Raw genomic sequence first — 24197 nt, 5'->3', positions numbered from 1 at the left:
ACTGGGTCACTTAAGCCATCAGCATCCCTGCTTGCCTGTCTGTACAGCAAGAATAATACACCCACACTACAAGATTAGAAAATAGATGTGAAAGGCGTTATGCTTTCTCGAATTGTTATCGAAATACAAAGCACATGTAATTATACTGATTATGCTATGCCTTGCAGAGAAACACAACTCTGGACCTCTCATGCTACTGAGAGTAAGGAATAACATAAAAAAATGAAATTGATGGTCCCAAAGTCTTATATTAACCATTAGTTGCATCTTAATCCTGACCATTGTATTTTTCACTGAGCTATTGTCAGGGAACAAAATAGAACCACAGAACTCATGTATTTTCCAAATTCCTCAGTTGCAATCTGGTACCCATCTGAATAAGTACAGGAAGTTTCAAAATCCAGGCAGGCCATTCAAGAAAGGAAGGAAAACAAATGACTGAGATAATCCCCTAAGTGGAATATCAGCTCCTAAAGGGAAGAAAACTGGAAATACTTCTTTTATGCTAATAGGATTACTACTGTGTGCTCTTGCTAAGCAGGAACTGTGTAGCTCCTTTGTCAAGAGAGCATCTGGGGCAGGGTCACATCACATTCATCAGGAATCCCTAATGTCTAGCACGTGCCTGGAGTATATTCTGTTCTTCCTTAGGTTTTGTTGAATGACCAACTGCAGCAAAGTTTTTTATGGTACTTTAGCATTTATTTAGTACTTACCTTATGTCATAGACTCTCTCAATAATCCTACTTTACAAATGAAGAAAAGTAGTTTCAAAGAGGTTAAATGACTAGGTTTCTCTCCTTTCTGGCCTCTAGGCACTCAGGCCTATTAGTACCAAATCCAGTAGTTCCCCAGAAGCAGAGCTTCCTGCTTTTGCAGGGACCAGTGGGAATGGCCTCCACCGCCTCAAAGGGAATTGCTACTCTGATTGCAATTCCTTTCCTGCAAGTGCTAGGTTTCCTACGTTTCTTATAACCCAACTGAGTTTATAAGAAAATGTCTCTCGGGAATTCCCTGGTGGCCCAGTTGTTAAAACTCTGTGTTCTCACTGCCAAGGGTCCAGGTTCAATCCCTGGTCGGGGAACTAAGATTCCACAAGCCACGCGGTGTGGCCAAAAAAAAAAAAAGACTTAAAAAAATTTTAAAAAAAGAAAATGTCTCTCACAGTGATAGGCATTTTGCTGGTGTTGAATAACTAATGAATATGCCTAGAAAGTAATGGAGAGATTTTCAGGTATCATCATCTCTAGGTAGGTATATAGTCTGTACTCTTTGGGCTCCTTCTGTAGATTTACTGATTGACATGTGTAACAACTTAATTAGAGCACTCTTAAAAACACATTTGTCTGGCACCTAGTTTACAAAGTGCTTTTATATGATTTTTTTAACACAGCAGGTTCTTATAACATTGCTCTCCTAGTTCTGAAGACTGACATCACTTCTTTTTTCTTTTTTTCCACTGCTATATCCCTTAGCATTTTGGCTTAGAGCCTGACACAAAAAGAGATGCTCATTAGTTGCTGTATGTTTGAATAAAGAAATAATGAGTAAGGGACTAAACTTATTTGTTATGAAGTATGCTTTTTGTCATTTGATGCTGTTGAAATAAGAAAGCACAACTTACAATAATTTTGTCTTTCTTCAAGACCTGAACTTTTCAAGGATAGGGTTTAGGACACAGGCAGTTAATGAATGTCAGTCACACATGCTAAAAGAAAAATGTCTAAAATTTAGCTCTCCCCCCCCCCGCAGCGTATTGTTTAGGGTTTTGGAAAGCTGCTGTCTTACAGCAGAACCGAAGTATGTTACCTTTGCCTTTCTTGGGTGCTGCTTCCTTGCCCATTCTTGGTGCTGGCTGAATTTCCTTCATATATTGGGGTAGATGTGGATACTCTTTGCCATACTGCATGTGGGGCAGCTCCTTGCCCATGTTAAGGCCATTTTTACCCAAAGGCATGTGAGGTACTTGCTGGCCCAGGGGCTGGTATTGCGGAATTTGCGGTGGAATCTGAGGAGGAATTTGAGGTGGCAGCGGCTTGATGCCATAGTAGGCACCAGCTTGGATGAGCCGGACGGAACCCAGGGAAATGGTAAGCAGTACTCCCAGCAGCTGCAGAAGGGCAGGTGGACCAGCCATCACCTGTGGAGGAAGGTACGCACCAACATGGTGAAAACCAGCAGGCCAGGTGACCGGAGTTTACTTAGAGAAAGAAGGGAGAAAAAAAGAAAAGGAATCATGGTCTTTATTAGCAGAACTTCATGAGTGGAAGACAAATGGAAGGGAAGATGTCACCTTTCAATAGAAAACAGACAAAACCCAGGAAAGAGTAGGGTCTATCAAATGAAGGCAGCTGGTGGGATTGCAAGCTATGGGGAGACTGCTGGTTGTCCCTGAACATGAACTCTGCCCTCTTCCATAGTATTGGCACCCCTGACTTTCAGCTGGAACAGAGCAAGGCTAGAATTACGGCATTTCATTTAGAAGTGGCCACGTGACAAAGTTCTGGTCTGTTGCGTGTAGTTGTAATGGGTGCAACTTCCAAGAATGCTCCTTAAGGGGAGTGAGCATGTTCTTCCTCTTGCTTCTTCCCACTGGCTGGAATGTGGATATATATTACCCGGAAACAGGCCAGACACCATGAACCATGGAGTGAAAGCTGTGCATTGAGGATGGTAGAGCAACAAGCTAGAAGAAACCTGAGCCTTGGTTGAACTTGGAGGCGCCATATATTGATATTCATCCTTAAGTTTGGAATTTGTTTACGCAAGAGAGAAAGATTTACCTTCTTTAAGCCATTGTTATTTTGGGTGCCATACATTTGCACTGAACTTAATCCTAACAGATAGAATAGATTCTCCAAAATGAAGCAAACTTAGTGGCAAGTCATAACTTTGTTAGTAAGTGCTGAAATTCTGTTGTAAATGGAAACAGTTAATAATTTATAGGCTTTATGCCAGAGGCAGTAGTTTTTCATATGTCAGATGTCCTTTGGCTGCTTTGGTGTGGTCATAAACATACAAAGGTTAAAGAGCAAACAAGAACAACAATAAAAACCGAAGATATCTTCTGAATTGGAAAGAAGGTACTTCATGTGACAGCCCCAAAATGTCATTAAAAAAAAAAAATCACCATCATAATTATGTACATACAGGGATACCATTTCTTTCTTCTAATTATGTACTATGAAGTCATTTGTTCAGAATTAGGTTAATTGGACCTGGAGATCATTAAAGTTTATCTTTGTACTATTATGAAGAAAGGAGTTTACAAAGCATATTTGTTGTGTAAATAAGATAGAGATGTTTACTCGCAAGAATAAGCTGTTTTAAGCCTTTTAATAGCACCCTTTGCAAATTAGTAATTAGTAGAATAAGTATAAATGAGGTTTATCTGTTTATAAAAAACAGCTCGAGATGGGTGTTTGGAAACGCGCAGGGTTGAAGAACCAACATCCCAGGGAACTGCAGTTTTCACAAATTCCCGCTAGAGGGCAAGTGTGGTACACATCGACGTCTGCTCAGTTACCCGGAGGTCCTAAAACTACACATAAGGCTTTGCTCCCACATCTTATAGAGGGACTTAACGAAAATCTGAATCCTAAATGGAGTGTCATCATAATGCTGCAGAGAGAGAGATGGGACGTGGCGGGGTGGGGGGAGGGGGGAATTGGGGGGATGGAGAAAGAAGTGGCAAGTTTCTCACAGTTTTTAATGTAACTGTCTTCTGGAAAACTTTGAGTAAACTTGAGTAAATAATTTAATCCAGTAACTAACTGAGTAAATAATTTAAGTTCGATTCTCCTAAGAGTTTGTTTTCTTTGCTTCTGCCTTACTTAATTCTGGATCATAGTTTTCCACTTCTTAGAAAATGTGGGTTGACTTTGCAACATCGTATTCAAGAGTAATGCCAAGAGTATGAACAGGCTACAGAAGAATTGGTTAATAAAAAGCACCTAAGAAAATATTTAGTAAAAATCTCCACCATGAAATTCACTGCATTACAATTTTTCTAAATATACTAACTAATCATTTTTTCCCCTTTGGGGTGAAAATGAAGAAACATCTGTCAGCAAAATGATTTATACAACTTTCTCTATTTCATAAGTCAGAGTAGTCTTCGAGAACTATTTGTTTCAAGTGTACTCTAAATGGGAGAAGATAGAAAGCTGTTATTTTATGTCCTTATATGAATGATTAATTGTTATAAACCATTTGGAAAGAGCCACAAAATTAATATTGATTTATACTCAATAGTCAAATTTATTTTAAATGGAAAAAGAACATCTGTTGTAAGTACTCAACAGTGGTTTATTGAGTATTTATGAGACACAATGAGAGACCCACCCAGGGATTACAAAGATGACTATAATATAGTCAATAGGCCCTGCTCTCAAGGAGCTTACACTTCTTTGTAGGAGTGACAGATGTGTAAACTATTAATGAGTAGCAAAGGATATGGGGGGGGAGTAAATTTTCTTCTCACTTCTGTTCTTTAGTATCTAAAATCCTTTCCCTTTGAAGTAACAACATTTCCCATTTTCCTTCATATTTTCCCAGAGATATTCTCTGAATATGCACACCCATTTAAGACAAATTACAGCCTGTTCTATGCACCACTGTTCCTTACTTTTTTTACTCATAAGACCAGAACTTCGTCTTAATTTTGTGTATCTGAACAGATCCCTTCAACTTCTTTTGTTAAAAATAAGACTCAGTTGTTCTCTAAGCCCCATCTGACTCTAACATTCAATGTCTAAGGCAGTCACAAGAGAGCTGACAGTGGTAATATCTGGTGATGTGTAGCCTGGGATTTAATTCTATCTTTGGAGGTTAATGAGTTTCACTATTAAACCCTGAACTTGGAGTGATAATAGATAGCATGCTTGGTCCTTCACCCTTCCTTCAGTTCAGTGGCTGTGTTGGATTTACTTAATAATCTTCAAACCAGGACAGTCTAATGAAACACTGGAAAATTGGAAGAGGGTGAAATGCTTGGAAGAAGACCAGTTGAATACCAAAGGCCCACTGGGATTCTGCTCTACTACAATTATTTCCTCTCATAGGCTTGGCCTTTCTCTCCTGAAAACTACCTCTTTCAGTCTGCCATCTGCCGTTTCTCTGGATCTTTATTTAAATAAACTTCATTCAGTTTTAGCTTGAATATTTATGTAGGGGCCCTGGTTAGAATTTACCACTTGACTTATCCTTACTCATTTCCCTCTTGTCCCTGAGGATATTTTTGGTGATCAAAGTGGTGTGGAGATTCTCCCCAAATCACTCAAAAGAACATCAGATTTGTGTAACACTGTACAAACACCTGGTGGGAAGAAGGAACCTCAGAATTCCTGCTGGGGAGAAATGGTGGTAGTGGGTTTTCTTGCCTCTTTTTTCTTTTTCTAAGGATGTAGAACACAATAATGCTGTGAGTTCTGTTTAATGTGTTCTTGGGTTTCTATCTGATAACCGTTATGTGGTGTGTGTGTGCTTGAGTACATGTGAACATAAACATACATACTGTGTGTGAACACTGGATCTTTGCCAGCCAGGCTAGCTTAGTGATGGGTGTCATGTCATACAGGAAGCGCATTGTAGAAGAAACCAAAAGGCAGGAGTTGAGTTGTAGCTCTGCCATTCTCTGTGTTTATGACTTTCTGCAAGTCCCTTATCTTCACTGAGCTTCAGTTTCCTTGCTTATAAAACAGAAATTATAATCTCTGACTCTCCCACAGTGCTGTTCAAGGGCACAAATGATACTATGAATTCTTTGTAAGCCGAAAAGCACTCCTCACGTTTGTTATTATTAATGGAGTGTGACCAAAAAGACAAATCAAAACCAACTGAAATGTCAAAGACTTTCAAAAAAGGATACTAGCCAAAGTAAATGTGAGGTTAACTGCAATAATGATAAACCTAACATGAATAAAACAATAATGGCCATTAAAACGTACTTGTTAAAAATGGCAAGAAAGAACAGCTGAACCAAGGCAGTTATTCATTCTGGGGTCAGAGTCGCCAGTCCTGGTCATTTTTTGAACAGCCCTAAATGGTTCCCTATATTTGGGCAGGGCTGCAGAGAGTTTCAGTTTCCTCATGTGATCTGTAATGTATATAACAGAGTAATGTGATATATATTATTTTAGATGCTCCTCAGCATTTTATTTGTATGTTGATCCTCATGAGATTTTGGCTTACTGTCTGAAAGAATGTTTTAAGTATTTAAACCTTCAATCCTTGCCCTAAATCCAACTTTCCCTTTCATATGGGACAGCTTTCCCTTTCCCTTTCCCAGCATGTCTGTATTGGGGTATGTGTGTGCATGTGTGTCCGTGTTGTGTGCGGTGTGGACAAGCCTGTCTCATCTGCTGCCGGGTGGCCCTCCTCTGTGCCCCCTACTTGCCCCCTCACACAGAGTTTGTAGTTTCTCAAGGCTTCAGATTCACCACACCTAAAACAAGGGAAAGTCACGCAGTATCCTACTCCTCCAATATTTACCAGAATTGTTTTCTTGGCTTTTCCATGCCTCTCAAAGAAAATTCTCTCCTGATTGATTGCTTTTCTCAGGGAAATTCATTCGCTAGATACAGATATTTATGGTATACCTACTAAGTGTTACAAACTGTTCTGGGGATTAGAGAAAGAGAGGTGAATTAGAGAGGTAAGTCCCTGATCTCATTGAACTCACATTCTAGTGTGGGAAGACATGTAATTAACAAGTTAAAAATAAATTTTGTAATCTCAGATTTAAGTGCTGTGAAGAAAATAAAGCAGGGGAAAGGGCTTGAAAATGGCTTGGGGTGGTAGATGCTGTTTTGGAAGGATGGTGGGGGAAGACCTCTCTGAGGAAGTAAATTTTGGATAGAGGTGCGAAGGTTGAAAGGTTTATTTTTCTCTCTTAAGACACAATACTGGAAAAAAGAAAGAGTCTTATTAATGATAAAGGTAGCTGTATGTGCCATTCATTAATGTAAACCCCTGTTTCAAGACTCTGTTCCTCATCTATGTCAGTCCTCATTTTGACCTCGTTTTTCATGGTATTCTTTTTTTTCTGGAGGATTCTTATTCTTTTTAAACCCCTCTCCATATTTCAACCCTACTGTATTGGTTTGCTGGGGCTGCAATAAAAAACGTACCCCAGACTGAGTGGCTCAAACAACAGAAATTTATTTCCTCACAGTTCTGGAGGCTAGAAGTCCAAGATAAAGGTATTGGTAGGCTGTGTTTCTTCTGAGGCCTCTCTCCTTGGCTTGTAGATGGCCATCTACTCCCTGCGTCTTCACATGGTCTTTCCTCTGCATGTCTGTGTCCTAATCTCTTCTTATAAGGACACAAGTCCTATTAGATTAGGGCCTACCCTTAATTTCCTCCTTAAAGACGCTATCTCCAAATGAAGTCATTCTGAAGTACAGGGAATCGGGACTCCAATATATGATTTGGGGGGACACAACTCAGCCCATAACACCTACCATTCCTCCAGACCAACTCAATTCCTACCTCTTCTGTAAAGTCTTCCCTACCTACCTCCTCAAACATCATTATTCTGCTAGTACTACTGAAAGTTTAACACAAAGTTAAATATAATTCTAATCAACCTTATGTTTTTTTCCTATTGTTTTTTGTCCATTAGACCTCACCGTAATCGTAGGTTTCCTGAGAACCAGGAAAATGTGTGATATTCTTTTGACTTCCTCAACATTTATTGATGCACCCTTACAGTCAAAACTTGCAGTGTTGATAGGGGCTTTAGAAAATATCAAATTCAGCCTCATTCCCCATTTGGAATCCTTCCTACAACAGTTGTTGACAGAAGGCCTTCATATTTCCTACCTGAATATTAATAATGATGGAAACATTCATAAGGCAACTTACGACCTTCTTGTGCAACTTCTGTTGCTATTTTTATTATCTGAGCAGCTTATAGGGGAGACCCACTTTTTTGATTCATAAATGGCAGTGCACATGTAGGTTACTTTTAATGGGAGGTGGGGAAGTGGGTATTAAGAAATATATCCCCCAACTTGGCTAAGGCAAAAGATAGATGGTCACATGATCTTTTATTGCCATGTAAATAAGCCCACCTTAGGGTAATGGAACTAGGGATATGTAACTTTGTTGCGTAATTTATTAGTATTACAGGACATTAACAACTCTATAAACTATGTTGATTAACCCCACTCAGGTTATGGTTTTATTGCCGTTTGGAATGTTAACCAGTTTTGTATCAAACTTAGCATTATCTCAGCATACATTTTTATCTGCTCATTACAATGAAAAACCCAGATTTTTAACATTATATTTCAAATTGACTTTGTCATCATTTAAAACTTTGACATGTTCACTTACAAATGAGAATTGTGTTTTTAACATTTTGAGGATTATGATGGGGACACAAACTAAATAAAATCATAAATGTATGGTGTGTTGGATGATATGGAGAAAAACAAAGGAGAGGGTGGGTAAGGATGTTGAGGTGATGCTCTTTGAAACCCACTTTACTGTAGAAACTGAGCCTTCTGCGTTTGGATGGGCTGGCACCTGGGTTTTAAAGGAAGATAGAAACAACTCTAAATAATACAGGGTATGGAAAGTTGGCCTTCTGGGGGATTCCGGAGGAGATTAAGTGTGATTGCTGCGTGGGAAAGAGTCGGAGAAAAGATTTCCAATGGAGAAGCAGTCAAGAAAGGAAAAAGTCTTTTCAATTGAACTTTTTGTGTTTATAATAGGATACATATTGTAAATTCCCTCCTTCATTTCCTCAGAGATGAAGAAACTCTAACTCTTCTGATGATACCTTCAGAAAACCTAATTCTTTGGGGGGAATGGATTTTTGGGGGGTAGGTAGAAGAATGGTTTAGTGCTGTTTTATATTAGCATTGGGCAAAATCAGTGACTGTATTTAGAAAACCAGAACCAGAGGATGGCTAGGGGAGGAAAGGCAATAAACATCAAAGTTATAATAATATTAGCTACGTTTTTGAGCACTTACTTTATGCCAGCACCATGAACATACTTTAAATACATACGATTAATCCTTTGTCCACTTACTAGGTCTTTTATTTTTATTTTTTTTAACACTAAACTCTCTCAAATGATATCTCCCCATCCTGTATTTATACAGTTGATTATTTTACTGAAATTCAAGACTGTTACATGCCAAGTTAGAAATTTTAAATTCTTATTTGAAAAGACAAACATCATACAATATCACTTATTTGTAGAATCTAACTGATACAAATAAGCTTATTTACAAAACAGAAATAGACTCACAGACATAGAAATCAAACTTATGGCTACCAAAGGGGAAAGGGGGGGAGGGGATAAATTAGGAGTTTGGGATTAAAATATACATACTACTATGCATAAAATAGATAACCAACAAGGACCTACTGTATAGCACAGGGAACTATGCTAAATATCTTGTAATAACCTATAATGGAAAAGAATCTGGAAAATAATATATATATAAATATATGTTACAGGTGTAAATTTTATATATGTATATAAACTGAATCACTTTGCTGTATCCCTGAAACTAACACAACATTGTAAATCAACTATATTTCAATAAAAATTTTTAAAAAGTAATTCTCATTTGATTATTGTTAGGAGATATCATCAATACATTAGATAACAAGGTGCAGATCTAATTATACATCCACTTTTCTCCATCTTGTCCTCCAAATTCCAAGGCTGCCTTTTTCGTTGAAATAAAGAATTTCCCTGTATATAGGAGAAGATCCTGGACTGGATCCCTTACTTTTTGCTTTGTGGACTAGGGACACAAGCTTGGAAGGTATTAAGGAAGTCAAGGTGAATATGCTGAGATGGATCCCAAAGAAATTAAACCATCAGATATTAGTCAATCAATCAGTGAAGGCAGTGGGCAAAAATATCCAATAAGCATTCATTAGTTTTAGTCAGTCTACCCAATTACACCTATTAGGACTGATACATGTATAAAACTGAACTTGAACATGTGCTTCACTGATGAATCCTGAATTTTGCTATAGTTAAGAGGTGCGAACAGCCCCACCACCTAGCTATGGGCAGAGCATGACCTCTTGGGACCTACAGAACTTGAGGTGTCAATTAGGTTGTGTCTTTGGCTCTATGGGCCACCCACATAACCCCTCTGAAATGGATGGCCAACTGCCACATTCCAAAAGTTCTCCAGAAGAGGAGATTTCACAACATTCCCTGGTAACCAACTGCAGGATTCACAGACCTACATTTCCTAATATCTAATCTGAATCTTTCTTGCTGAAATTTAAGCTCATTTCCTCTTTTCTATTCTCAAAGGAGGTGGGAAACATCTGGAGAATATTTTACTTAAAATAATAGTTCACATAATTGAAGTCTGCAATTAACTCCTTTTGTTTCTCTAACTGGAATCATGTCAGCTGCCAAAGAGTTTATAAAACACTTGAGAGAACCCCTAAAAGGGAAGTTCTAAAGTGGAACCCTTTTTTCGTTTTTAGCTTTTCTTCCCATAATATGAAGGCATCATTGTTTGCAGAGCACAGAGCACCTAAATGCTGGTTCTGACCTAAGCAAGTCACCTACTCTGAGTGGGCATCAGTTTCCTCATCTGCAGGACAGGGACATTGGCTAAATGACCTCAAGGTCCCCTCTAGTTCTAAAACTCTATGGTAGCTGTGAACATGAACAACAAATCCATACTTCATGGACAAATGATTTCATGAATGTACATGCTTAAGCCTTTTGGATGTCATCTCACACTTCTGGTTACTTTTCAGCATTTCACTCCCCCCACCTTCTACAGGTGGAGAGGGAGGGAGAAGGGTCTGAACAGCCCCCCTGCAAGTATCCCTCTGATGAAAGAAGGTGTATCTGACGAGAAACCAAAGAAAGAACCTAAATAAGAAATAAAATTTACAGACAAAAATGTGATTTATAACCTCTTTTATACCATATTCGAAGATTGACTAAAAGTTGAAGCTTATTGAGAAATCTTTAAAAAATGGCTACAAATGATAAAACCTCCCTACAATGTATAGGCTCAAAATGTCCCCCAGAGTCATTCAGCAAGTATGCCTCCTGTCATAGGAATGACAAATGAATACAAAGTATGCACCTTGGGAAGGCGAAGTAGGAAGTGAATAGGATGATGTAGTCGTTTTTAGGAGCTATAATGTTCTTTTTTTTTATATATATAATGTTCATTTTTGAAGAAAAATGGAAGATCCAAAATTTAGAGGCAGCTCTATAGTAAGGCAGGCAAAGATGAGGGCTTCTCAAGAATAAGACCCTCCCCATTCCATGGGCCCAGCGATGTGCAGCAAGGCAAATTCCTTCCTGGTGTGACTGAGAAGGGCTGGAGAGAACTCTACCATTCACATGAGCATCTTTCTGCCTTCTTGGCACTACTACAGCTTGTGTAAATGACATAATGTAAAATAACGGTGTTTTCAGGCCTTTGCAAGGGAGAGACGTGTGAGGAAGTCTCATCTAATGTAAATCACTGAACTGGACATTGTAAAAATATTTGTTAAGAGCAACTAACTATAATGTATTTTGTAACATATAAATATCATGGACATGGAAGTATAGACTTCCAGTTATAAGACAAATAAGTGCTCGGGATGTAATGCACAACATGATAAATGCAATTAACACTGCTGTTTGGTATCTATGAAAAGTCGTTAAGAGAGTAAATCCTAAGAGTTCTCATCGCAAGGAAAACAATCTTTTCTCTTTCCTGTGTTTTGTATCTATAGGAGAAGATGAATGTTCACTCAGCTTCTTGTGGTCATCATTTCATGATGCATGTAAGTCACATCATTACGCTGTACACCTTAAATTTATACAGTGCCATATGTCAGTTATATCTCGATAAAAGTGGAAGGAAAAAAATATATAAATTTCATGGAACATTTGTTCACTGCAAACACTTTTATTTAATCCTGAACTCTGTGCAGACCAATGGGATTACAAGTGAATTTCAACCAAACAAAATTCAGCAATTTCCTTGTCATATGCATAGTTGAAATTTGGTAGTTGTTGTAGAAGTTGTTCTTAGTAAATAACATGAATGAATTGAATAAAGTAAAATGATAAAATCACACTCATTCCCAAAATATCTAAGGTTGCAGAGACTAGAAAGTTTAAACCAAGTTAGGTAAAAAGACAAAGGCACATAACTTGTTTCCTGAATGACCTTTATCCAGGTCCTGAACTTGAAGAACTTGGGGTCTTAGGGTAGCCTCTAGATGTGGGAGGGAGTCATAAGGAGGAGGAGATGGCCTGCCTTTGGACTCCAACTTTTCCTGAGGAAGGCTGTCATATTAGAAGCTCTTGCCTCTTCTACTTTTCTGCAATTCTCTGTGTCTTCTAGATGCTTCACTATTGCTCAGCATCTTACCCAAGAAAAGTTGAGAGATTAGGTGACACTCAAATGAGTTAGTTCTGGTCAAAGTTTTGAAAATTGAGAAAGCTGAAATATAAAGTACAGCAGGGCCAGTTCCCAGCCAGCCTGGGCACTTCCTGGAAGCAGGATGGAGAGCCCTTTGCCACCAGGGATGTTTCTCCCAGTATTTTCCTACGATGGTGGCAAGGAAGGACTGAAAAGCACAGGAAGGTCTCTTTTCTCTGTCCCATTCTGATTGGCACTTAGTATTTACTCTATCAGTATATCCAGAAGATTGAGCAAGCAAGCCAACTTCCTGTGCTAGCATTTTCTTCTAATTAGCTGGCTTTCATGGCGGGTAGACTCTTCATTTTAGTATTTTTATAGGAAACTGAAACAAACCAAAATTCCCTAAACCAAGCAAGAAATCCTAGCCTTTTCCGTCTTCCATAATACTAAGATATTTATTAATGAAATTACTGTATGGATGCATACGTGTCTTTGTGGATTGAAAGGCGAGAGGTAGCGGACGCGAGGCTGCCAACTGACTTTTTTTTCACTTTCGAACTGGTGATTTGGGGGATTCAGGTGTTGAAGTTTTATTTAGCTAAGATTACTTTGAGCCACATAACCTTGAATGACGTGATGTTAAAAGTCAAGCTCTAGAGTTTCTATCACACATGGGCAAAATATTAAATCAAATCAACAGCACTTGGAAATAAAAATAATTAATAAATTTCCTCCATAATTGCTCTCCCCTCCCCCTGCCCACACACACTCATATGGCTAATCTCCAGTCAGAAGAGCAATCCTACTAAAGTTACAATATGTACCCATGAAAATTTCTGAATTATATAAGAACTAAAAAAAAAATCTCAACAATTTCTTGGTCAGTAAAAATGTGAATTTGTTCTTTCTCTGTTGCACGGTTTAAGAGTAGCAGAGATCATTCCACAGGACTGTTCCCAAAAATGAATTTAAATACAAAAAAAATTGAGCTCTCAAGCTGGGGCTAAGCCTAAAATGCCAAGTTGTGATAAACTGTCAGCCACAGAGAGGGCAGTCTCTAAATCCACCACTTTTCAACCACAGCTCCATATAGATAATTAGCCCGCGTGGTAACATCCTGCCCTTTGAACACAGGCAAAGCACTGAAAGCAACCAAACCACAGCTATCTTGGTATTGGAAGTTCTGCTTCTTTCAGGGGTGGAATTTATTTTGAGGGAGAAAGAGATGGATGTGCTGTCTGGGAGGAAAATCATAAGGCTTTCACAGTTAATCCACTGAACATTTTTCAGAGAAAATGGAAGTGGAGAAAGGAAAGGACAAAGAATTATGTAATAAATGCCAGTTCTTGGAGATGCCTAAGTGAAGGAGGCTGGGAGTGTGGAAGAGACCTTCCTTTTTTTCAGCAAACTTTGCTACAGGGTACAAAGAATTCACAAAAATGAGGAATTGCACTGATAACCATGCTTTATAAGTGCTATTTCTTAGGACTTAGTGGGGATAGGAAACTGAATTGGAGATGAGAGACCTGGGGTGTATGTAGCCACCTCTCTGTCATGTTATACTCCTGTGCTTTTCAGGGCCTCCTCTTCCTAAACTATAAGATGAGGGGATTGAATTAGAGGGGGAAAGAGCCTAAATACCTGGAGGAAGCAGGGAGACCGGGGAGTGAGTGGAGTCGGCTGGCCAGAGTTTGCAGTGAACTAGGGAGCACTACCCTATCCAATGGGGCAGTAGTTGAACTACTCACTTGTTTGCCTGGTTTGGGCAGGTTTTCCAATTTTTCACGAGAAGCCACACATTGGGACATTTTGTGAAACCTCTTCATCTTGACACTTGGGGTTGATTTCTTTAAAAATAATGTCTGGTAGAAAAAACAAATGCCTACCTGCAAGCAGAATCCAACATTTAGGCTGCTGGGTGCCTTGGTATCAGATGGTTTCTAACATCTCTCTTGCGCTAAAACATTGTATGGGGGAATTCCCCTGCCTTTATTTGCTTAAATTTCTAACTCCTGGCATTGTTTCTCTCTACTGTGTCACGTTGATTTGTTTAATTATTAAATTCAACAATCTTATATGGAATTTTTAGGCACTACTATGTTAGTGGCTGGCTATATATAAAAATAAGTGAGAAACAAGGACATACTCTCAAGAAGTTTCCAGTCAACTATTGCAAGTTAGATCTTAATCTGGTGTAAGTGCTTCAATAAAGACAAAACAGACTTTAACCTGGACGGGGTGTGTGGGTGGCAGGTTGGTGAGACACAAGGTCCTTGAGGGACAGTGTTAGAACTAAGGTTTGAAGAATGAATGGTAATTGCTCAGCAGAGTAAGGAGGGAAGTGGAGGGTGTTATCTAGAAGCAGACATTGGCAGCTACAACAGTTAAAGGGCAGCTGTAGGGGATAATGTTCAAGAGCAGCAACTCTGAGCTAACCTGCCTGCACTAAATCCTGATTCTATCATGTTCTAGGTCTGTGATCTTAGACCTAGTTAAGGTTAAGTTACTTAACCTCTCTGTTCTTCCATTTCCTCAAGATAAGTTGGGGATGATGGTAACATTGTCTGTCTTGTGAGGTTATGGAGGATGTGAAGGGAATTAATGCAGGTAGAATGCCGAGAACAGTGCTTAGATATAGTAAGCACTGTATAGGTAGGTGTTAGTTATTATTTAAAGAGGGAGAAGGAGGATGACGAGAAGCAATAGCAGTAGAGGGGATTATGGGCACCTGTTCCACCACACTTAATTGCAGTCCTGTTTTTGAAGAATTTGAAAGATAATGATTTTTTGTCTTCACTTTGCTCCAGACCTATTATGAAAACTAGGCTGCCCAATTGTCCCCTTGCCTGAGATACCAAAGACAGGTCACGTATAGATAGCTCCTCCTAGGTGGATAACAAGTGTAGCGCCTGAGTTCCCACCCCTCAGCCCTTGCCCCACCTGCTTGTCGCCCGAGAGCACTCGGTTCAAATGCTCCATCTCGTCTCGCTCCCCTTTGCATAGAGAACTGGCCACTGCAGGCTGTCTTTGTATTGACTGTGAAGGGCTTTGGCTTTAACATTCAGAGAACCAAAGACATTTCTAGGCGGTGATGGCAGCAGGTTGGCCTTGTGGGAGCGGCTGCAGGACTTAGGCTATATTTTACTGTTGAAGGAAGTAAGATCCACGAGTAATAATAGCTATATTTTTAGGTTAGAAAAATAATCAGCTTAAGATCACTTTTTTTAGAAGCTTGATCTTTTCGTACTATTTTCAGGAACTTGACGAATAATAATATTGGATAGTTCACATTTATTTAGTGTTTACCATATTCCAAGACTTGCGTCTGAAAGATTCATGTCCCCCTCCCCCGCACCATAGATCCTTGCTTAATTCAAAACTACACTGAGTTTTGTATCTGAAAAAACAGACTCAATTCAACATATGCTTCTTTTATAGTAAGTGCAAAGTAGTAACCTCAAATCCAAAATACCAAATAAATCCCAAATCTTTTTTAGCCACAAGCATTTATTTAAATAGAAAATATTAATTTTCCCCCAAGTGAAGCAAATTTGTAATGTATTTTTCTTTGAACAATGGTCATAAAATCTACCAACTGGCTATGGGGGGCAGGAAGCTCCATATACAAGCTCTCTCAAGTGTCTGGAGCCCTGGGGTCAGACATTTATCTCTGGGGATTCTCTGCACCTGGTTCATAACTGTGTACAAAATAGGCTTTATAATTGCTTGTTGGACAAACATTGGGTTGGCCAAAAAATTCGTTTGGGTTTTTCGTAACATCGCACAGAAAGACCCAAACGAACTTTTTGGCCAAGCCAATAAATGAATGGCACCATATTTTTATCCCATCTTCTCCCACCTTTTCTAAATGTTTAAATAAGATCTTGGGTGGTGGGAAGGCTGAGAGTGCATTACAGTTTCTGAATACTGGATCAACCTGCCTCTTCTCTCTGTCTATAGTTTTCATTCTCACTCCTGATTTTGTGTTCTAGTGTCCCCTGCCAACTCACAAGAAGGAGAAATCCTACATATTAGGCTTGCTTCCTTAGAAATCGAGTGCTCTTTTTGCTTTAAAAATAACAAACTTTGTAAAGACAGGGAAGGGTTGATTGAAGGTAACATAATCTTGAGATTGGTGATAATTGTCATTCATCACAGGATGCTTGTAATAGTCTCTATGGCTGCTCTAAAGGTCTTAGACTTGGCCTGAGCTGAATGACAGTATCACGGAGGCATTTTTCTAAATCCCCAGTCTTAATATTCAATTTAGGACTCTAAACCTCAAGTGAAAAATCCCTGAAGTTCTCACCCTCCATAAAGGTAATCTCTGAGACTCCATTTCCTTATTTGTAAAACCGAGAGTGTCAGATTAAATGATCCTCAATGTTCCTTTCAAGTCTAAAAACTCACTGTCCTTGTCTCTACCCAGTCTAGTCCTTTTTTGTTCTGTCCTAATTATGCCAGACACTGGAAAGAGTCAGGCAATAGGCTGTGGAATCGAGTATTAACATGAAATTGGATGGAGGGTGAGAAGGAGGGGGAGAGATGAACATGTGATGATTTCATACTCATGTGAACTCTTCAACAACACTTTGCAGAGTCCCATGATTCTTTTCTCTGTGATTGCCTGTTTTGTGGGCCACATCCTTGCCATGAATTTCTGTCTCCTCACTGTGGAAACCAGCCAAGGACACATTACGGACCACCTGCTCACTTTCTTACACAAGATGACTCCCCAGACTTATTTTCTTTGCTTTCTCCTCCTGCTGGTTTATGGCTTTCCCTTATGTAGCAATAAAACTCTTGGAGAGTCCTCTTAGGGATGAATTAATGCCACTTAAGTATAGTTCCATTAGCTGCCCTTTGATGGTTCTGCTTAAAAATAAAGGGGGAGTTGGGGCAGCTTGATTCTTGTTGAAATTTTCCTTCCCTTTGATTTAACATTACCACTGCTCTGAAACTCTTAGTTACACTCCAAGGGAGCTTTGCTAACAATAAAAAAGTGTGGGAAATACTGTCAGAAGACAAACTCACCATCTTTCAGTATTTTTTTTACCCATTGGAAAGGTATTTACATTATAAAGAGGCCCAGCCTGGCTTGTGTGAGTTTTCCTTGTATTCCTTTAAATATTCAAATTTATAAATAATAAATAGAAAGTATGTCTGAATTCCAGAAAGCAAAGCACTATCTTGCTCTCCACCCTAATAGCAAACAGATTAAGGATTGGGTGTCATGATCCCATTTCAGCTTTGTGTAGTCTACAATTTATTTTTACTTTCCCCACGTTTTGTTTTATATTTTATTAATTCACCTGAATCTTATACTTAATCTGTGTCTGCTCTGGAACAGAACATCCTATGGGGTTCAATTTCGCCTTCTCACAGTCGTAGCCCTGAGAGTTGGAAAACAGGAGTGTCTGTCCTGAGCTTGACACTTGCCTCTGTGTGGCCTTGGGTAAGCCATTCAGCTTTTCTAGGCTTCTAGCTTCTCTGCTGTAAGAGTAATAGAATCTGGATATTGAGGGGAAAAAAAATCTCCAAAGAGATGGGGTTTCAGCTACTGTCATGGAAATTACCATTAAAATAAAATCTTTTCATTTTTTTTCCTTCTTTTGTTCGCTTGAGAAGCGAAGCCGACCAGACAACATGCAGTGAGGATGTTGGGGTAGTGTCACCATGACCCATGACCCATTTCACTGAGCTTATTACCACATACCACTTTAATTTTCTTATTTATCCCATTCAACAAACATTTTGTGAACCGTGCTAGGAACCATGAAGGATTCAAGCACAACTAAGATGTCACTTCCACCTCAATGGCAACCCAAGGCAAAGACAAAGTCTGAAAAAAATGCAAAGAAACTGGTCTTGCTTCCTGTCTTGATCCCGCTTCCTGCTTATCCCCTTTTCTCTTACACTTGCTTCTTCCCTTTCCCTTGTCCTTTCCCAACTCTATCCCTAATTCTTTTTCTCCTTTCCAGGTTTCTGATTCCTACCTAGTGTTTACAACCTCATCAGCCCATTTCGAACCTGAGTCTGAATAAAAGCCAATGTCTTCAAGGGCCAGAGTGGGACACACGAACCAAATCGTTTTCCCTCTTCACTGGATTCAAGGGCAGGGCCTTTATAAGCAAGGAGGAAATGCCATGTGGGATGACTAGGGTGGTGTTAAAAAGCACCCATCCCTACCTGGAACCAAAATACCTCCTCCATAGGTCTGCTAAGTGCCCACAATTTCTGTTAAAGTTCCAGAACCTGAGAAAGCTAATATATTCCAGAGGTTTTTATGACAAATGACTGATCTATAATGTAGAACAGGGCCCAACGCACTGGGACTCAGGCAATTGAGAAGAATGGGGCCTGGGGCAGTTTAGGGGCTCTGGGTGCGTTGCCCTGGCTGGGAATCGGTAGATAGTAAGATGGAGGTACAAGGTAATAGGTATCTTAGGGAAGTCAGAGGCATGAGGTGGTGGCCTGAAGCTTAGCCTTGCCACAAAGAATCTCTAGCAGCTCCTGGGGAGAAGGGCTGGTCATGATGGCATGATGAATTTTTGTCTACCGCATCCCCACTGAGAGGCAAGAGCTCATGCATTCAAGAAGGGTCCACCTCCAGTAAAGCTCCATGGAGACTGACTATAGCCCAGCCCTAACGTGCTTGAGATGAACAATCTTGGTCATTTGCAAGACTCAGACCCCAGCCCTCCCTCGCCCCATCATGCCAGGGGAGGGACCGATGCTTCTCAAACATGCACATGGATGGGGCAAATCCTGCCACCAGCTCACTGCATTATTTATCTGGAGGTGCAAGGCTAGCACCCCATCTCCCAGATAGGCGAGGTGCTACTGCTCCCCTCAGTCACAATTGATGAGTATCCAGGAAGGGGATTGGAGCCAAAATTCTGCCACATTGTCGAGCTATTTGATCTCAGCCTCTGATCACACCAGAGGAAGGGCTCGTGCTTCCCGAGTCACACAGTTTAAAAGCCTCACAGGCCAAGGGGCAGCTTCCTCTCCTGGAGTCTGACTTCCAGGCCTGCTGGATATTTGTGCATGACTCTTGCCTGGAATGTGCCAAGGACAAGGGGGAACCCTCACACCTGCTACTGCTCCTCCCTCTAAAATTTCCCTATAAACACTACTTGGCCATTTGCCTTTGTTTGTGCAACAACCTCCAGATCCTCCCCCAGTGCTCCACTTGGGGATTGGAATTCTAAGATATAAGGAAGGCAGAGAAATGCTTTCATCCTTTAATTACTTAATTCATTGATCCATCCATTCAACATTGTTCAGTACTTAGCAAGTGCCAGGTGCTGTAGACACAACACTGAGTGGAGAATGAGGTCCCTGTCCTGGAATGACTCATCGTCTAGAGGGGTTGGCCAGCTGAGCAGTTGACTGCTCAGACTTCTTCCCTGGGTCAGTTTCCATCTCTGCGAAATTAGTCACAGGGAAACATTCAACTCCTGTTCATGTGTGTTGGGCTGACCAACTCACTTGGAGGATAATTGCCAGCATTTTTACAATCTCATGCTGGCTTCCCTCCATCTTCCAGTGTGTGATTGGGCTTTTTCTGCACTCTAGTCCTTGATGTGTATCCACAAAAAACAAACTTATTTTAATATCAGTCTCAACAAGACTTGCAAAGAATGCAAATGGAAGACATTGCATAGTGAACATAACTTTTGAATTATCTCTATGAGCATCTGGCCTTATACAGAAGCATATTTAAAAAATAATGAGTTATCCATGAGAAGTCTGAGTCAGGCAAAGAATTCGTAAACCTACATATTATTTAGCATATGATAATATATTCTGAATTTTTTTAGAGTAATCTGATTCTCACTGCTGAACTCTACTTGTTCCAGCTGCTACCAAAATCAAATGATAAAACATTTTCACAAACATGTGAAGAAAATTCCTTTTTATATATGTTTATCATCTACCCACCTACCTATTCATCTTCCAATCTATCATTTCTCTCTCCATCCACCTGTAGTTTTCGATGTGGACATAGTGGTCCAGAGACACAAAGGCTGGCTATTTGCTTGGTTCTGAGTTCTGACTGGGTAGAAAAATTGGTATATCCAGGACCTGTTAAAGGAACTTTTGGATTGAACATAAAAAGTGTAATTGTGTATTACAACTTACATGAGAATTTTCCTTCAAAGAGCTCAAGTTACTATAAAGTTAATTTAAAATAAAGATCCTCAAAATAAAGATCTTTTGCAACTAGAAATTATAATAGGTAGCCTGAATTTTAATTTACTTTGTGTCCTGTCAGATTCATGAAACATACAGGTATAGACAATAATCAGAGCAGAAGCAATATACTAAAGTTCAGCAGAATCCTGTTAGAGGAGGGTTTGACTCACTCCTGGCTACCACTGACCTTAACATCTGGAATAGTCTCACTGTGAAATGGAGACCAGACATCATTCTTTGCTCCGACACTGGCACTACCAGGGGTTAATTGAAGTCTCGTCATTAATTCATCGAACACATATTTTGTAATGGCTGAGAATGTTTTAGGCACTGCCAATTCTATTATTAATAAAAATATTAAGAGTAAAAAATCTTGAATAAATGTTTACCAAGTGCCAGACACTGTGCTAGGTGCTTTACATAAATTATCCCATTTAATACAATCCCAGCAACTATGGGAGGCAGGTGCTATTATACTCATTTTGCAGGCATGGAAATGAGTGCCCAAAGAGGCAGTGTGTGTGTGTGTGTGTATGTGTGTGTGTGTGTGTGTGTGTGTGTGTGTGTGTGTGTGTATACACACACATATATATGTATATATATGGGTATATATATGTATACACACATATATATGTATATATATAATCTTTTGTATCTTGGCTTTTGTAAATAAGACTGATAGTACATTTCTTTTTAACTGCTGAATACCACAGTTTATTTTTCAATGTTCTCCTTTTAGAAAAAAATTTTTATTTTATATTGGAACATACTTGATTTACAATGTTGTGCTAGTTTCAGATGTACAGCAATGTGATTTAACTATACATATATCTATTCTTTTTCAGATTCTTTTCCCATATAGGTTGTTAGAGAGTTCAGTGTGCTCCTTTTAAAACCACATTTTTGACTTTCCAAACTTCTCCCCTGACTTAAACTGCAAATGGACTCTGCTAGCAACAACCAGGTAATTTAAGAAACCAGTGTTGGAGGGGATTCATGACTGACAATGGTGTCATTGGGTTACTCTTCCTGGATAAGACATTTGTCTTTTAATAAAGTTCCCATCACCTCAAGGAGGAATCTGTGATGAGGAAGTCCAGGGGCGTGAGGATCACTAGGAAGATCTTTGGGGCAAGGTGGCCTCTTGGTGCCTCTTGGATCACACCAGAAGGGCACCTCATCCCCAGAGAGGGGGCAAGCTAAGATTCCTTGAACACCAGCCTAATGCCACACTTTGGACCATTAGCACCTTCACAGTTAGCATGCTGGGATTCATGACTGGAAAACACAGAAGAGGACCTGGCTCACTCTCCACTGTGCAGGATTAACATAAATCACAAACCCAGCTTGATGAGCTAGGAAGGTTACAGCTCAAATATGCCTGTTTTGTAGAATGCACACTAGGCTGAAGGAGTGTTAATTTCAAATAGAGTTTACTTTGCCTGGTATCTATTTGTTCAGAATTTATTAAAGGATACTTTTTTTTCTTTTGCCTCACCTGGATAATGATGGTCATTATGGACTCGTGAGCTACTGAATGTTTCTGAACGGCTGAATCATTACATTTAGCCTAGTGATGCTGAAACTATACTTCTAGTTAGAATTAGTGTATTATGTTATAATTATTTTAAAGTTGATGATCATTGTATGTATAATGCGAGAAAGGAATTCTTCTTCTGACTCCATTTAACCTTATTAGAGTGTGATTCTATAAATATTATCATTGAAAAAAATGTAAATCAGAGCACAGTACTCTTCTGCTGAAATCCCTCCAATGTCTTCCTATTATTCTTTGCATAAAATCCAAACTCCCTTCACTGCTTTCAGACCTTGATCTCAACTGGTCCCTGCCTGTCCCTCATTCCACCTCTACCTGTTGATTAAGGGCCAGACACGCTGACTTCCTCCATTCATTGAATTCACCAATTTGCTTCTGCCAGGGCCTATGCACAAGCTGTTCCTTCTGCCTGAATGGTCTTTTCCCAACTCTGCACATGGCTAGCTCCTTTTCGTGTCATGCAAGTCTCAGCTAAATGCCATCCCCCAGAAAAGCTTTCCTTGACCACTCTGACCGAGGCAATGTTCAAATCTGGTCATTCACTGTCACACTGCCGCATTCATAACATTTCTCAATAACTGAAATTGTCTTGCTCATTTATTATATTCATTGTCTATTCCTCCTGCTATGTCTATAAAGTTTGTGAGAGAAGGAACCTGGCCTGTCTCATTCAACATGCTGTTTCCCAGCGGCTGGCACGTAGTTCGTGCTCAATAAAAATCTGGAGAATGACTAATTGAACGGATGATACCATGGATGGTAATCATTGTTCTCAGGGTATGGTTCTGTGTCTTGTGAGTGTGTGTTCCTGCATGTGTACACCTCTTGGGGGAAGGACTTTGCTGTTCTCTCTTTTGTTGTCACCTCTGCTACCAGGTAGCACATGGCAGTACATTGGCTACTTTAATTTCTTTATTCCCCAGGGCTTAGCGCAACGTTTGGCACATAGTAGTTATTTCATGTTGTTGAATGAATGGATAAGTTTGTAGGCAATGTTGATGAATCGCTTTACAAAACAGCCTATGGCGTATAATCCAACATCATGAGCATTGGTCTTTAGTGAAGCTGCAGTCTCATTAGCCTTCCAGAGTCCCTGCTGACTCATTCTCCTTCTCCAATGACCCTAGGAATGGAGGGCAGCCTGCCAAGGAGGCAGATAGCAGGATGGCTGCCCTTACTGAGAAGCCTTGTCGATCCAGCTTCGCTGCCAAAATGATGGCAGTCTATGTCAGGGGTTAGCCCCATGGTTCTATGTTCTGGGAAGTTTTGGAAGAATAGGATAAAGACTGACAGTTATTGAATGCCCACCATGTGCTAGGCAGTATGTTAGGTGCTAGACATATATCATCTTAATCATGACAACACTACTGTGAAGAGTTGCTTTTATTTTTTAAAATAGGTGAGGAGCCAGAGATTCAGAATATTGAGTTACTTGCCCAACTTTACATAGGCGATAGTGGCAGAACTAGGATTGCAACTTCTTTCTGACTCCAAATGCTGCGCCTTTTGTACCACAGGCACCGTAAAAACAACCAAATAGCAACAAAGTCCCCTCCTGCACGATTTATTTGGGTTAATAAAGCCCTCTTCTGAAATGCAAATGCTCTCGGATTGAGTTATCCAATTAAGTCATTCACATATTTGTGTTAATAATTTTGAGAAGATGAACTTTTACCTATCCTCTAACAGAAGTCATTATCCTATGAGAAGGTACAGGTTGGAATGGAGGGCTGGAGAATTACTGAGAGGGTGACCCCTCAGGGAGGAACAGACGTGGGTGGGATGAGAGTCTCTGGGCAATGAGAAGGAAAAGGGTGGTGGTCTGAGGACTCTGTCAAGCTGGGTCTACCTGACATTTTGTATCAGGTATTTGGAAGGCAGTTTACTGGGAAGTCTGACTGGTAGGCTGACTGGAGGATGGTAAGTGTGAGACAAAGCATGGCAGGGTGGTTACATGTATGGGATCTAAACCAGATGCTTAGGGTTAAATTCTCCCTCTGCCACTCATGGTCTGGGTGACCTTGGGCAAGTTACTTACCTCTCTGCACCTGCCACTCTTTACCT

At 39.9% G+C, this 24197-nt stretch overlaps 1 protein-coding gene across 3 annotated transcripts in view; it reads right to left on the bottom strand.

Annotated features, from left to right (window-relative positions):
* COL8A1 (collagen type VIII alpha 1 chain) overlaps window positions 1-24197 on the bottom strand; it is a 156523-nt gene that overhangs the window by 5580 nt on the left and 126746 nt on the right. For all 3 annotated transcript variants that reach the window (XM_060010533.1, XM_060010532.1, XM_060010534.1), the window contains one exon: window positions 1810-2140. In XM_060010533.1, coding sequence (XP_059866516.1) covers window positions 1810-2137 — 328 coding nt within the window. In that variant the 5' untranslated portion in view covers window positions 2138-2140. The remainder of the gene's footprint in view (window positions 1-1809; window positions 2141-24197) is intronic.

The sequence above is a fragment of the Delphinus delphis genome, chromosome 4, assembly GCF_949987515.2.
Source record: "Delphinus delphis chromosome 4, mDelDel1.2, whole genome shotgun sequence".
Classification (NCBI taxonomy): Eukaryota; Metazoa; Chordata; class Mammalia; order Artiodactyla; family Delphinidae; genus Delphinus; species Delphinus delphis.
The sequence above is the reverse complement of the archived record's forward strand: the minus strand, read 5'-3'. Positions and strand labels throughout refer to the sequence as shown.